At 39.7% G+C, this 15,622-nt stretch overlaps 1 protein-coding gene across 1 annotated transcript in view; it reads right to left on the bottom strand.

Annotated features, from left to right (window-relative positions):
* Nucleotides 1-14,599, bottom strand: part of fgfrl1a (fibroblast growth factor receptor like 1a) — an 81,044-nt gene extending 66,445 nt beyond the window's left edge. The window contains exons 1-2 of the mRNA XM_023285195.3: nucleotides 14,099-14,599; nucleotides 12,752-12,844 (exon numbers count right to left, since the gene is read on the bottom strand). Of these exons, the coding sequence (XP_023140963.2) occupies nucleotides 12,752-12,812 (61 nt within the window). The 5' untranslated portion in view covers nucleotides 12,813-12,844; nucleotides 14,099-14,599. The remainder of the gene's footprint in view (nucleotides 1-12,751; nucleotides 12,845-14,098) is intronic.
* Between the last annotated feature and the right edge of the window lie 1,023 nt (nucleotides 14,600-15,622).

Genomic DNA, 15,622 nt, shown 5'->3' on the forward strand with positions numbered 1-15,622 from the left:
GATCAGTGTATATTAGATGATGTGGGGCTCATCACCCTGATAACCCAGAAAATACAGGAGAAGCTTGAAACATATTGTGAAAGGGTTGCATTTGTTTGCAAAATGCACTATTTTCCTAACCAAGTACTCTAAAATCTCTATCTACTCCATTAGTTATAATGCCTTCAGTTTCGAAGGGTTTGGATTTAAATACATTCCATTTGTTTTGGGGCTGAATTACATAACCAAGCTTATAACACTTAGATATTGAGAGTGAAAACCACAGTAAGGTATTTTCATAAACCCGATAATGTAGTTTTAGCCTACACAGACAGCAAATTAAAACAAAACTTAGGTTGAAGGATAATGGCTCCACATGGGACGTAGGACCTGGTCTCCTGGGTGGTGGTTCTGCTGTTGACTTATACTACCATCCTCCCCTCTTACTGCCTACAAAAACTTTCCTATTACACCATAGTCTTACCTTTTGGAGAGAAAATGTGTTGAATGCCATTTAGTTGTATAGGAACAGAATTTTTGGGAGACAGAGTCAATCTGAGTGACAAAAGGTATGAACTGTACACCATAACAAGTGGCAGGAAAACTACCAGGGGATTGAAGGAGATGTCAAACAAGTACAGTCTGTACAAGCCCACACAATGCTGAGAAGTTTTCTAAACAGGGATATTAGAAGGAAACACCTGTGCAGGTGTGCTGTGGGTGTGTAGGGAGCGGACAGCAACTGTAAAATGAAAAAAATCATCACTTAAACAAGTACTTCAGAACAGTTTTTCAGTACAAAACTACAGAAAATTGTGCAACTTTCTTCCGCTGAGAGCTACACGCAGCAGACAGAGTAAACTAATCTTCACTCTCAACTAAAACTTGCCACATGTAATCCAGTATGGCTAAAGCTACACACCTCAACTCCTAAACCGCCACTACGCTCTGATCTGAGAGCTTTCCTTTCCCCCCACCTTCTCCATTTTCCACCACATCCCACTGCCTCACTAAAGCTCCGACAACACAACAGTTAAATCCCAGAAAGCAGCTCATAAGTACTTTTGTTAATTACACGTGGAAGAATAGGCCTGTTGTGTCCTGGTGTGATAATGGTGCCAACACAACAGAGGGATTACCTCCAGATAATAAGTACACTGAGCTGACCAGTGTGATGGAGGGCCATGTAGTGGGAAATGATTAACAGGGCTAACTTGGTCTGCAGACCTTTCAGCTCTGCATCAGCAATGTGTGGTTGCTGGCAGGGGATTAATGTCCTGAGATATTTCACCGTGGCTGTAACCAATACCTGTTTTTGTAATTTTTTACAGATCTAGTCAATGTTTTGCCTCTTGCTTTGGGAAAAATGCAAGAAATGCCATCCTCTATTGCTAACAATAATCAACACAGGATGCACTCTCTGCTTTGGCTGCATTTGAAGTTACAAAATAGTTGAAATTCACTGTGTCAAGGTCTGGGATATGAACTTTTGGCTTTTGGTAGTTGTCTGTGAGCACAGATGTTTTAGCTCAGTGTAGACTGTTATGCATTAAATCTATTTCAAAGTGACATAAAGTAAATATATTTTTATAATTCAAAATGAAGAAACGGCTTCATAATGTATATATCAAACTCATAAAAATTTCACAAAATAAATTGACTACTTGGGGAAAAATGGAAGAAACATCAGGAAGAGCACAAGAGGAGGGACCCCTCTCACTGCGGACTGTGCTCTTCCTGATGTTTCTCCTGGATTGAAAGACTTGCAATTGATGCCAAATTCTCAGCTTCACTAATTTCAGCACATGATTTAATCATTTTAAAGCCACACTACACTCACGTACTTCCTAGATTAAAAGCCAAGCACATAAGGTTCAGATATGGCAGATTAGAACCAAATTATGCAACTTTTTAATCAAAAAATTACTGCTTGTACTGACAGATTCAACAAGTGGAAGGCCAAGCACCAGATTTAAAGCTAGACTGACAGCACTTGAAGTGAAATTCACTATACGTAAAGCTAAAGGCTCAAATTATAAAGACAGACTAAGGGCGCCAGTATATTTCAACAGAACTGCTTGTCAGACATCATATAACTTCAGAAACCCGCTCAGCACCTGACACTGGCTGTTGTGTCTCCTTTTAAACAATTATCTGACCCCCACGATGGCTGACTTAACTCTGAGCGCAGCAGCTCTTTTTTTTCTAGTAAAACCTGATCCTAAAAGTTTTCCACAGCTTATCACAACTGTATGTTAGTATATGTATGTAAATGATGAATGATGTCAAAATAGACATTATAAATACATTACATTGGGATTTTGAATTCTGAGATGCCACAAATTTTGTTAAGGAAAATAAATGAGTAAACACCAAATGGCAGAAATACATCAGTTTAGCAACATATTCCAAGTCGCCATTGTATATGTCGCTTCCAATATGCTTGTTTTGCTGAACTGACCCCCAGATCTCCGCTACTCCTCTCACATTCCTCCAGCAGTACGGATTCCACATCGACAGCTGGCACTGAAGAAAACGATTACTGCATTTATGTTCACTCGTGTGTGGTGGTTTTCAACTTTGTGTCATGCTTTAATACCACTTTTTCGGTCATAAAAAATGCCCCTGAATCTATAAACTTATGTATCTGAGACTTTTTTTGTCTTAAGAAAGAGCGCACACATTTAAAATGACACAAATAAGAGCTCAACAGGACTCCCCAATGCGTCATAGCTAGGAGCTAGAGAAAAGGCTCACAAAAAGTATTTCCTCAAGCTGTCGGCCTTAACATCCTGGCCCAGATCAGCCTCCATTTCCTGGGGTCCAAGGTCACCTGTATGTCTGACAAACAGTCAAGGACAGAGAGATTGTGGCCAGCTGTCTTTAACACGTCAATCACATTTGACACTGAACTCGAAGCAGTGATATTTTTGCTCAGGCTAGTTTTAAGGTCCTGTTGTTCTGTCAATCACACACATAAACACAAGCACACAACTTCTCTAAGTGCTGTACCACCCCTCACCCGACCCAACCTGACAGACCGAAGCCCAGAGAAAACAAGGGTCTGTGTCTTCTGTCCCAGCGACCACTTTTCAATGTCTCATTTGTAACGCCATCAGGAAAAACAGCTGGAGACTGTGTGTGTGTGTCCAAGTGTGTGTGTGTGTGTGTGTGTGTGTGTGTGTGTGTGTGTGTGTGTGTGTGTGTGTGTGTGGTAGGTGGGGTTAAAGGGGTTTGACTGAATGGTAGACAAGGAAGCGAGAAACCAGCAGAGACAAAGAAAGTGGAAGAGGAATTAAAATGTCACAGGGAGAGATAGAAAGTGAGAGAAAACAGATGAATCACAGGCAGCAGAGCAGAGACAAGAGAAGAAGCGAGTGAAACTCAGACTTCTGTATAGACAGTTTATACTGTTTTGTTTCACCTTTAGAAAAAAATATAGCTTCGGATAAAAAGCACTGCCTGCAAAGTCTACTGATCATCCAACGTAACTTGGAACATCGTTCCACTGGTATGCAACATTTGCTAAAGGGAACCAACCTGTTTTAATAGTCAGATAACATGGAATTTACTTTGACATATCTGATACCAAAGAGTCAGCATGTAGTGACAAGTACCATAAACTTTTAACTTCAATAGTTTTTTTTATCTTGCCTCTACTGACTGCATCTCAAGTGTATCTATGGCTACATCCACACTTAAACATTTTCATTTTAAAATGCATGACTTCTGCAATGTTTACATGTGAAGTTTTAGGATCAATACCAATAGGACCAATAGGCAAGGACACAAACTCCACTGACATTACTGCTGGCCACAATTGCTAACATGAACATTTTTTTAAAATTCAATATACATATTAGGCAAAAGTGTGTGTTAATTGTGTTAACAGATTTGAATAAGGGGACGCATTTGGGACAAATTTAAGCAACAAATTGTTGAGAAAATTGTCACAGTGGTTTGCATTATCTAAATCGAATGTTATACTTGCTGTTTGGCAATTCTCTTTCTGATGTGCGCAGGAGACAAAGTGGTGAAAAAGGAGTGAAAGCAGTATCTTGTGTCCTGTGGGGTTCCTGGTGTGTTATTACAGTCTCCTCTGGTGCCAGCATGTGCTTTCTCTGACCCTACCTCACACACGGACACACACACTCACAGTGTGGGTGCACAAACTGACGCACAAACTCTCCCTGACCCCCTCCCTGATCTACTGGCTGCCCTTTGACCCGCTGTGCTGTAGCGTTGACCAAACATACCCCAACCCCGCTGAGACCACAATACGGCACTGTGGCGCCACGACCCACACAATACTATGCTGGATGCAGGCAGACATGCTGGAGGAGAAAGAGTAGGAGAAAGAGTGAGGAGAAAGAGGAGAATTTCAGAATATGTAAAGTCGCAATCAAAACAGAAATGAAAGAGTATAATCATCTGCATGTGACAAGTGGAAACAAATAAGAGATTGCGAAGGGACAAGGCACGCAGATATGCTGTGTGTTATTATAAATGGGTGTTACAAAGTAAAAAAAGACAAATGAGCAATGAGAAATTGATGATTAGGAAGCATTTAAATGCCTTCGCTGCTCCTCACGTACCGTTTTACCTTCCTGCTAACAAAAACCTAAGCATTGCCCTGTAATTATGAGCTCATCATATACTGTAGTATGCATTTATGTTGTGCTTGCAGTAAAGTTAAAACTACTTGATCCCTCAATTTGCCTTTTATAACCCTCTCAATCCCAAAAACCACGGTGGATGTGAAATCATGTTGTCTTTACAAAATGGCCAAAATTACACCATTAGTCAGAGCCAGGACTGAATTATCAGAACTTTCCGAAGGTCTTTCAACTAATCAGGTGTGATGTGCTGTTAAATTGGGCAACTTAACCAAATCTAAGCTTCAAAAACATAAAACTAGTGATTCAGGCAGAAATTTAAAAGACTTTTCAGCTGGACTGGGCTGAACTGCAGGCTAATAATAATGAAAGAAGTAAAACTGTCACTTTTTCTCTTTAATGACTCCTGGCATTCATACTACACAAAAGAGATTTCTGACTTTTCCCTCCTTTTAGCCATGGTTGTGCCGTTTCCAAAATAGTACAAGACTTTATACTGCAATCAAAAATGAGCCGACAGTGAGTAAAAATGTGAGGGGAGAAAAATATGCCACCAAACTGTTTGGAGTTCTGAGAGGTGATGTTCCATTTCTTTCAGAGTTGATTTAAATTTTGGGTTGCAGATTTTCACTGTAAAAACTCAATACATCCTGAACTTTCTTAACTTGAATGAAGAATCCTACAGATACAAAATATATTAGACAGAATCCTTGGCAAACACAGTGTACAATTACATTTAAGATACCTTAGATATTTCCATTTGAAGAAGCGATGCCACTCTAAAAAGATCTAGAGTCTTGCCTTTAGTCATAAAGCTACTTTGAGGTAGATGGCAAACCTGTGTTTAGAGGTTAAAGTCACTGTTACATTTCTTTGTTTGTCTCTCACTATTTCTTGCCACAACGCCTTCTTTTACTATCTTATCTTCTCCTGTTGCTTTTCTTTCAGCTGCTCCCCCTCCACAAACACACATCGCATCACTGTGACACGCTGTCAGCCCCCGCAGAGAACGTCCAGACAGGCCCATGAATACCCCACCATTAGCAAAGTCAAAGCAAACATTGACTTTATCTAAATGTGGGCTAATAGCCCTTAACATTAACAGACCCTGTAAAAGTCTGAGCTGCAGCACAGTGGCTGCAGAAAGGGGGGTGTAGGGGGTGAAGCTGCTCCTCAAAGTCCTCAGTCTGTTCCCTGCAAATGTGTCCCCGTCAGTGCTGGTTGACTGGCATGTTATGCTATAATGTACGATAGTTTTCAACGAAATATATGTTACAGAGAAAATGAAAAGTTTTGGGCAACTTACAGGTGAGTCTTAGAGACTATTAAGGTTTTTTGTAAGCTTCCTTTAAGTGACAAATTGCATTATTTGGCATTTGGACTGCTTTGACAGCCATAGCTCTACTGGTCCCCAACAGCCAATAAGACAACATTTGGTGCAGACGTTAGGATTTAACAAGAGGAACTAAAAGGGTCATTTGGAGCCTTTGAAGCTTCCCTTTGTCTGCTAATCACCACATAATCAACAAACAAAAACACATAAAGTCTCTCTCTTCTCTCATTCAGAAGACAAAAGCATCACTGTGAGCAAATCAGAAACTAAGCTGCAGAATATTAGAAGTCATCTAAAGGGTTTCTTCATTGTTAGCTATTCACTTTAAGCATGTGCCAACTAAAACACAATATCAAATCTCACTATCACAGACATGAAAATGCTTTTCCCTCAGTAAATATTAAGACTTGTAAGCCTGTCTAATGACAGAGAAACTCCTTTCTGGATTCTGATGAACATTTTGCCCATTTATGGTGATCTGGATTCTGCATTTCCACCGCAAACACTGAAACTGGCAGGTAAATGCCCACTAGGCCATATAATGGTTATCAGAATGTCAAATGGCATTTACGATATTTAGCTGTGACTTAGAACGCGTTGCATGCTTCAACAGCAGGAGTAAGGTGGAGGAGATTTACTGATGTGAGCCCATGAGCGCGTCTGTTTACAATGAAGTGAAGTTGTCTGTTTGAAGCATCTGTCTGTGGTATGCAGTTGTTTACTGCGAGGAATCAAGATGCTCTACTCCTTCGTCTCCCTCCACCAGTCTTCACACAAAGAGACAGGCAGATGCTTACCATTACGCGCACCACAAAGGTTTTTTTTATTACAAAGTGTAGTAATTTAGCTTTCTTTCATTTTCAGCTCAGTGTGTGGGCAAATACAGAACACAAAGTTTAAACATAGGAAATGAGATGATTTATTAAAATTTTATGCTTTTTCACTCACTGGTCATCTTGTGGTCAACAGATCAACCAACACCAGACCCAGCGCTGCCCATACTGAAACATTTAGCTCCAAAATTCATCAACTCTATTTGCAGTGATGGAGGTCTTCATAATAACTGCCTCAAACCCAGAGCTATCCAGATTACAATGATAGAAAACGCATGATCGCACGATTCATCTTTTTTCTTAGTATACTAGACTGGTGGTTGGATAAAAGAGACATTTAAAGACGCCTCGTTGGAAACCCTGACAACTTGTGATAGGAATTTTTCAGTTTGATATTTTCTAATTTAGCAACAAATTAATTGGTAGACAAGTTAATTGCTAGTCGTAGCCCTACTCTTGTGTGTGTGTACTCTTGTCTAGCCATCTTTAACTTCACTTTTACTTGACAGCATTGCTATTTATGCTTGTAACTCTGATGACTAGGTGCCTTCTTCTCCAGTCCTCTTTACCCAACCACAATCCTCTCCTACATATCGTTGTTAGTGTTAGCATGCTAATTACATTCCTCAGTAATGAGTGTGTGCAGCATAGGGTCGTTAAGTGATTGTGGGTAGTGTGTGTGTGTGTGTGTGCGTGTGCTTACATGTGTTAAGTCATATTTATGGCTAGTGTCTTCTATTTGTATACGTTTGCAGCATCTGTGTATGTGACTGTTTACACTCCGCATTTTCTGTCTGTCATTGTCTGCAGTGACGATGAGCCGCTCTCTCGCTCTGTTTCTCAATGTGTGTTTGTAATGTTGGCTTTTTTGGCAGTTTCGTGGAATGGAGATGCATTTTTAATGAGTTTGTAACTCTTTACACTTATTATAACACCAAACAAACCCTCTGATCTCTGTGTCAGTTTCTCTCCCTTTGGCCAGATAATGGGTGGTCTATGTGGCACCACCACCTGAAAAACATGAAGCTGTTTGGACAGAACGATACTTCAGGAAACCATGGAGCAAAACCTGCACTCATCTGGGTATAGCCTTTGTTTTCTGAACCAAGTGTGTAGAAGAGGCAGAGCAGAAACGGGAGCATGTGATGTGTCATTTCAATACAAAACATAACAGGAATAAACTCTGAATTAACTGGATTAACTTTGATAATCACATTATTATTGTTATTATTGTCATTATTTCTGCTCTGCTCCAGTTGTTTGAAGCGTTTAACAGCCGGCTGATGTAAATACCATCCGACATACTCACAACCATCTGATATGCACATGACACTTCACATCACACAGTTATTGTATCTGTGCATGTGTGTAGAGTCGTGCACCTCTGAGGCTGAAACAAAAGCATGAAATCTGCTCAGTGCTTTCCAAGTATCTATCATTTCTGGCACACTGTTCCTCACCCGCCTATTGATCACCCCAGAGAAACAAACAGAGGAACAGAGAAACAGAACAATATGCAGATTATGCAAGTGTTTCCATTTACAAGAAGTTTTTTTCTAAATGCAACATCTGCTCCTCAGCATGTCCTTTTTAACATATAATTGTTATATGATGATGGAAATTGGACTAGAAGGATGCCATTACTCTTTAAAGTGTAGAAGACTCTTGAAGAATGTACTTGAAGCTACAGTAGAGATATTTGATGAAGTATTACATCTACATTAGGTCATGAGGACAAGTACACCATCACACATCGATGGCTCAAGAATAGTTCAACATTTCATTAAACATAATCAATGCCACTTTAATGTCTGTACTGTAAAGACGAAGCACATTGGGGAGAAATTTAGTTTATACTCAGTCCTTTAGGCATGACTGCACATGGCAGTAAGTACAATAATCCACGTACATTGAGGGCAATGGGTTTGTGTTACCTTCTTTGACAGAAATCTTTGTGTTTTCTTGTTATTTCTGACTACTCAAACAAAATGTTTGAGTGAATAAAACTCCAACTAGCAAAACCACTTAACAGCATGAAAAATTAATAGATAAAATTTTTCTTATCATTTTCTGCTGGTGAATTTACTTTGGCGCCTGCTAAAACCTCTTTTGGTGGCACCAAAAACCCTGGTTTAAGCTAGCATAAAGACCAGGAATAAAGAGAAACAGCCAGCCTGATTCTGTTGAACTAAGGTAACAAAAACAACTGAAATCCACTTATCAAAATGCAATATCTTGTTTGTTGTAACCGTATAAAAGCCTAAAAGTTATGGCTTTATTTAGAGTCATATGTGTTGAATTTCAGACTTTTGTTATCACGGTCAGGTTGCCAAGACAACAGTTAAGTCTCCAGGAAGTTACTGTCATTGTGTGTAGCTGCCCCCAACAACCAACACAGATTTTACTCCTGTCATTATAAATTAAGCTAACTGTGTCTTGACTGTAGTTTTTAGGAAAAAAACACAGCTGTGCTGTTGCTTTTAAAGTGCCAAACATGCTATATGATAGACTAGAATTAAACTCTTCACTCTTGAGCCTAAGTCTGTCCAAACCTGCAAGCAGCTCCATATGCACTGGCTTGATACTAGTTTTTGACCCCTGAAATCAAGCTCAGTGCTGTTCAGGTAACAGGGGAGAATGCTAATCTCTCAGCTGCTCAGTCTCATGCTCAACTACACACACACATGCACACAGAGGCCCAGACACTGGTTCACACAGTACTGTTGTGTAAGCCTCCGGAGTGAAGTTTATGTGAGTTTACATCTGCTGCAATAAGGGCATAAATGTTGCATCTTTATCTGTCTGAGTCTCTGGGTTGATCTGTCTGTCTGTTTGTCTCTGTATCTCTTCCACTTCCAGACTTCTCTTCATCCCATTCCTTTGCAACAGTTCAGTAGAGCCCGGAGCTATTTTACTGTTCCTGCTTTCTTTGCCAATCAACACTGGAAAACAGCCTTCAGTGCCACATGATGCTCAGCCTCCACCAATTCCAAGGACACCCAGGGAAAATTTGCTTCCAGTAAGAATTACTACAGCTGTTAAGCCTTCACAGTTTTCATTAAACCATGATTAAACTACACAGTTACACTGTTTGTAATTTTATAGTAGGCATGAAAGTACAGTGCAACGTAACTTCCTGGATTTATACAATAGCAAATATTTACTGTCACTAAATCTTGTGTGCAAATGGGGATTGCCCTGATAGATGAGGCAACAAAAGAGCCAATGTTTTCAGTTTTAAATGTCATGCTGTGTCCTGTGATACTGAGGTTTTTATTTTTAATTGCTTAGACAGTTGCCCTGAGTAACCCGCTTCTGGTATGCATCTATCTCTGGGATAGCAGTTACCAGGTCACAAATAAAGTGTTTCTCTGTACCATTTACTAGAGTGCAGTGAAGAATGCAGCAAACCCGCTGGTACAAAGACGCTTCTATACTATCAATATAATCAAATTTGTCAACCCCTTAATGTCATTTTGTTCTTAAAACTCATATACTGTAACCATGAGTTTGTCTTACTTCATTATCCATTTACAGTAACATACCAAATACACCAGGTAGAGACTTTGCTGCTATTACTTGAATATGATTGCAGTGCAAAATCCATGGACTGGTTCAGTTTCTAGTTCTAAAACACATCTTAACGTAAACATCCTCTTTCTGTAGAGTCGCACTTGGCCCACACTCGGAGCCGGCTGTCCAGCTTGTCACTTCTTCCCTGAGGCTGGTTTTGGATGGTCTTTAGCATAACGAGTCTGAGGTATGCTCTTTTTTGGTACTTCTGATAATTATGGCGATTATTGAGCTATTCAATTGGGCTACTGCAGTCTTGCTTTTTTTCCCCTTACCAGCTATTGTTCATGTGCCACTGAGTTATTAAACTCTCACTGTGCAACAAAGCTGCTCAGTGGGCAAAGGTAGATCACTGTGGGGGGACACTTGGCAACTTGTAGTATTGCTGACATTGTTCTACCAAAAGTCTCGCTTAAACAGTCATGAATTTGCAGAGCATTTTAAAAACACTGCAGTACATTTAGTGGCTTTTTTGTGCATTTTTTTTTCAAGAAACAGCTAAAACTTTTGCTTTGTATAGGCTGTTGAGGTCAATACTCTGCCTGGGTGTAAGCGCTGCCTGAGGGGATGCTGTCAAGGGAAGTTCTATTGACACATCTGCAAGCAAGTTAGACTGTTAAACAGATTTCACTTGACCTTGGCTTCTAACTTTGGTTCTGACTTGGATTATCCTATGCGGAAAATGTTGGTGTTTGGATAAACTTGCAAGCATTCTTTTACTTTGACCTTTTCGCTGAAAATAATCTTGGGATTGGATGAAATTGTAGGCAAATATTGCCTGTTGGATTGACCTTGAAAATTGCAAAATTGTCAACACATGGAGATGCAAGTAAAAAAAATCTGTTAAAAATCTTCATGTTCTTGGATTCTAATCACCCATTTCTAATATAATTACTCTGTTCAATTTCATACAACACAGTGTAAACAGGGGGCCCTATATAGGAAATGCAGGCAGAGAATACATAACACGCTGCATTACCACAAGCCCACAAATTCACAATTACAGAAATATGCACCTCAGCCCACAGGGTGACCAAATCCCAGCATCCCTCTCATCACACACGACCCCCCATACTGTAAGGATGTCTTTAAGCTGCCTTTAAGTCTTCAGTTACTGTTACACATCCAAAAACAAACTAAAAAACACAAAATGGAGCTCTCCTTTGCAACTGCAGTGCACAAAAGCAAGCTACAAATTCATTTTCTAGCAGTTTAAGTTGTATCTATCTTGTGCTGATACTGTATTTTAACAAAGAGAAAATAACTGTCTGGCAACTCTACCCAAACACAAGATAAGCGAGAACTCAAGTTTCTATTAGGTACATGATAACATTTTGTTCCATCTGTCCTTTACATGATCTCCTGCCCTCTCTCTCACACGCCTTCCAATAATCTGTTTCCTTGTCTTATCTATTTCCCCTCCCTTTTTCCTCACTCATTCCTTTTCGCCTCTCCTTGCTTCCCTTCTGTCTCTTTTATCATCCATTCTTATTCCAGTCTTCCCAACAAATGGAACCACCTTTTTTCCCTCCTTTACCCTCTTTTCTCTTCCCTGCCCTCTCTTCTCCTTTACTCTTGCCTTCTGTCCCTTTACACTGCCTGCCCTGGTTTCACTGATACACTGCAGGCAGCAAGGGGGAGGAAATGCTGTGGCATTGTACAGCAAACATCCCTAATAGGCTAATCTAATCTAATCTCTTTGCGGTCTATGGCCCTGTGTTTACTTTTGGCCCCATGTCTGCATGCTGGCTCTGCTTCGCCTCGCTGAATGCAGCTTTGTTCCCACTGAAAACTCATCATCGGTGTGATCTCGGGAACGGGCGCCAACTCCACAACCGTCTGCTCATAAAGCCTGCATGCAGGAGATGGTTCTCATCTACGTACAGCTTGTGTGGCTGTTGTTGTTTGTGGCAGTACTGAGCGTTCCTCCCTGGAGCTGAACTCGAGGACTGACCTTTCTTGCAGCTTAGTTTTGGAGTCAAAATGCTAAATTTTACTCTATTCCCAGCCTGGTAGCATCTGTAAATAAGCAGGAGGGAGGACACCACATGACAAAGTGCGAAAGGGCCTGACAGCAACTGAAAACACCTCAAAAGTTCACGCACAGACAAGTGCTTGTACATATTCCAAAATCTGTGCAAAGGTATCAGTTCTGAAAAGAACAACAAAGGATGGCAAAAATGTGTACAAAGTCTTCAAAATGTGCAATTAAAGGAAGAGAGAGAAAGGCAATGAAATACAAAATGGACAAATGTGAGTGTAATATAGCAGCAATATAGCAAAGATGCAAGAACTTTCAAAAAAACTCTTTCATAAGTGCTGCTGAATTGTGATTTATCCTACTGGCATTGTTTTACGGTCAATATTTTTGACTACAACACCTTAAGTCTGTTGAAATCAGTGCTTCTGTTACTCACCCCTGACAGCTGTGGACATCAGGATCATCTCCAGCAACAGACAGACCCAGAAAAGCTCCATTTTCTTTAACTAATGTAGACAGATGCTCTGATCTGAAGGCAATGAAATGAGAAAAGGGGCATGAAAATGCTGATTAAAGTATATCCAGTGACTGGCTGTTTATCTGACCCTGTAAATAAATCATCACTTGATCAGAATTCCTGTATTGTACTTCATCCTCATAGACATCAGGCACATTCATTTTGACTGTATAAGGGTGTTGGAAAGTTTCAAAAAATGGCAAATTACCAAAGATAGAAATGATCCAAGCACTCACTTCTAAAATGTTTTGTCTTAATCTCATCTATTTCACGTCCTCCAAACAGTTCCTTGATCGACTCCGTGGCAGTCAGAACAAAGTGAGGTGTTCATCACTGACCAGACACAGGTATAAATCTGTCTGGAGATTTTCTGGAAGTCAGACTGTACGTTTCCTCGCAGATTTATTCTGTCCACCTGTCCACATGTCTCTCCTTACAGTGGTTTTAATCTTTCTGCCACATAAATTCTTCCCCAAACCTTATGGGATCCTATTTCAATACTTCACATGCTGTATCTTGGATCAGTATCTGTCATCCTCAGCGTCTCAGCTCTGCGCACACTTTAACGTGCAGGTTAACTGATGTGGCAGCTTGTGACAACCACGTATAGATTTTCACTTCATTTGCATGAAGTAATTTACTGATGCCACTCTGATAATACAGTCAAAAAAAAAAAAAAGTCATTCTTCAAGTTTATAATGGGCACTTTAACAAGGAATTAAAAGTAGCTGCCAATTGAAGGTTAAAGGTTTGAAAAGGGTAGAAAAGCATGCAACCTGTGGCTGACGATTTATGCATTGTTCTATATCATTTGTTTGATTTCACTTTACATTTTAATTTAAAAAAAGAAATAGCATTTATTTATCATACAGACTGCTTCTCTGCATTGACACAGCGAGACACTTCTATTAAACTAAGCTGTAATGTGTGAACGTGCTGTTTAAAGCTGTGACTATTTTAATTTATGGGAACGTAAAAAGAGTTGCAACAGGTTAGAAATTAGTTTTTCATCTACTCTGTTATTCTTAACTTTAAATAACAACTTCTGTAGATTAATGCCGTGGAGGACAGGAATATGGCAAAAGCTGGAGTCAGAACTAAACGTTTAAAACTTGTAAAAAAAAAACACCAATAAAAGGCAAAAGAATAAGCTAACACACAGATTAACACAATTTGATTGTAGACTCACAAGACTCCTTGGGTAAATTCTAGTTATAATTCTATTATATTACAGTGACTTTGGTTAAAAAAGGAAGGAGGACTTACTGTTCACTTCCCAGCAGTAATGAGAAATCCTCGGTATGCCGTTATTCCGCAATAAAACAATAAGAAAGTGCACTTTCTTTCCAATGACTTCAAGATTTCGATAACTTAATCCGTGATTCAAACCGAGAATAACGTGAAGCCGCGTCTGTCAGTGAAACGACAGCTTGGCAGTAAATGAAACGGACTTGGACAAAGTGCACAAAAGAGCTAAAAGCGAAAATAAAGTGAGAGTAAAGGTGGAAAAAAAATGTAAAAATATATACACACAAGCTACGTCAAACACGTGAGCGCTCGAAGTGTATCTGTAGAATTTCTGAATGACAGTCCGCATGTAAACCGCTCGAAGGAACAGAGAGAAAGACAGACTCACGAATCTTATCTACATTCTCGCCGCTTTAAGGAAGTATTCACACGAGCATGTGTACAATTTAAAGCTGAATACTACATCCACATTGCCTCCAGCAGCGCTTCGCCGTCTGAGTTTGAGCCGCAGGCGAGAAAACAAACTGCGACGACGGACGGTCCCAGCGCCGTAACTTTCAGCCAATCGGAGCGCAGGCCAATCAGGGGGCGGACCAATCAGAGAGCGGAACAGTGCAGGACAAATTTGGAGCGGTTCATGGTCTGCGGGAGGGGAAATTATTATTATTAATCATTTGTTAAGAGCAGCAATATTCAGCGAAGCGATGTGCGTTTTACAGCAGGGGACGTGAGGAGGACTACAGGAGTGTATATAAGGATTTTTTAGATTTCTATAAATAAAAACAGAATTCATATTAATGAGTTGAATTCAGTGGGCTGTCATGATAATCATAGTCATCATCATCACCATTGCCATTATAATTATCATTATCGTTTTTATTATTATTATTATTATTATTATTATTATTATTAGTTGTCGTAGTCATAGCAATAGCACAATTACAATAATAGCTATATAATGTATGGGTTCTTTAAAGTAGAGACATCATTTTGTTTCATTTTTTTTTCTATTTTATTTTCTCTTATTCATGAATTGTAGTGTATCTACGGTCATGTGGCCCAGCACAGATTGCTCCTCGTAACATTATAGACATACACTGTCACCTTGTGGCAGTTTGACTTTATTACAGCAACAGGCTTTCGAAAAATGATCTCTCCCATCACATAAGCTGCTGCGTGCCTCATAAATTCACGTTTTACTGTGTTTTTGGAGAGATATTGGATAAAAGAGTTGGCATATTTTATCATATTCAATTCAATGAAATAAATCGCACATACACGCAACAGTGTGTTTGCATTTTAAAGTATGTGAACCTTTAGACCAAACATAATTATAAACGGTCTTCTTTTCAGACTTAGAGAAAAACTTACATTTTTAATTTCTATTGCTATGGTGAGAAGAGTTTTTGAATTGTTCAACTGGTAATCAGTTCTCGACTACTGATTCAATCAGCACATTAGTCAGGTTTGGCTTTAAAGGACAATGATCAGATGGTGTGACCAACAAACAGACACTCCTTTGATTTGTGACTATTAAAGACT

The sequence above is a fragment of the Amphiprion ocellaris genome, chromosome 13, assembly GCF_022539595.1.
Source record: "Amphiprion ocellaris isolate individual 3 ecotype Okinawa chromosome 13, ASM2253959v1, whole genome shotgun sequence".
Taxonomy (NCBI): domain Eukaryota; kingdom Metazoa; phylum Chordata; class Actinopteri; family Pomacentridae; genus Amphiprion; species Amphiprion ocellaris.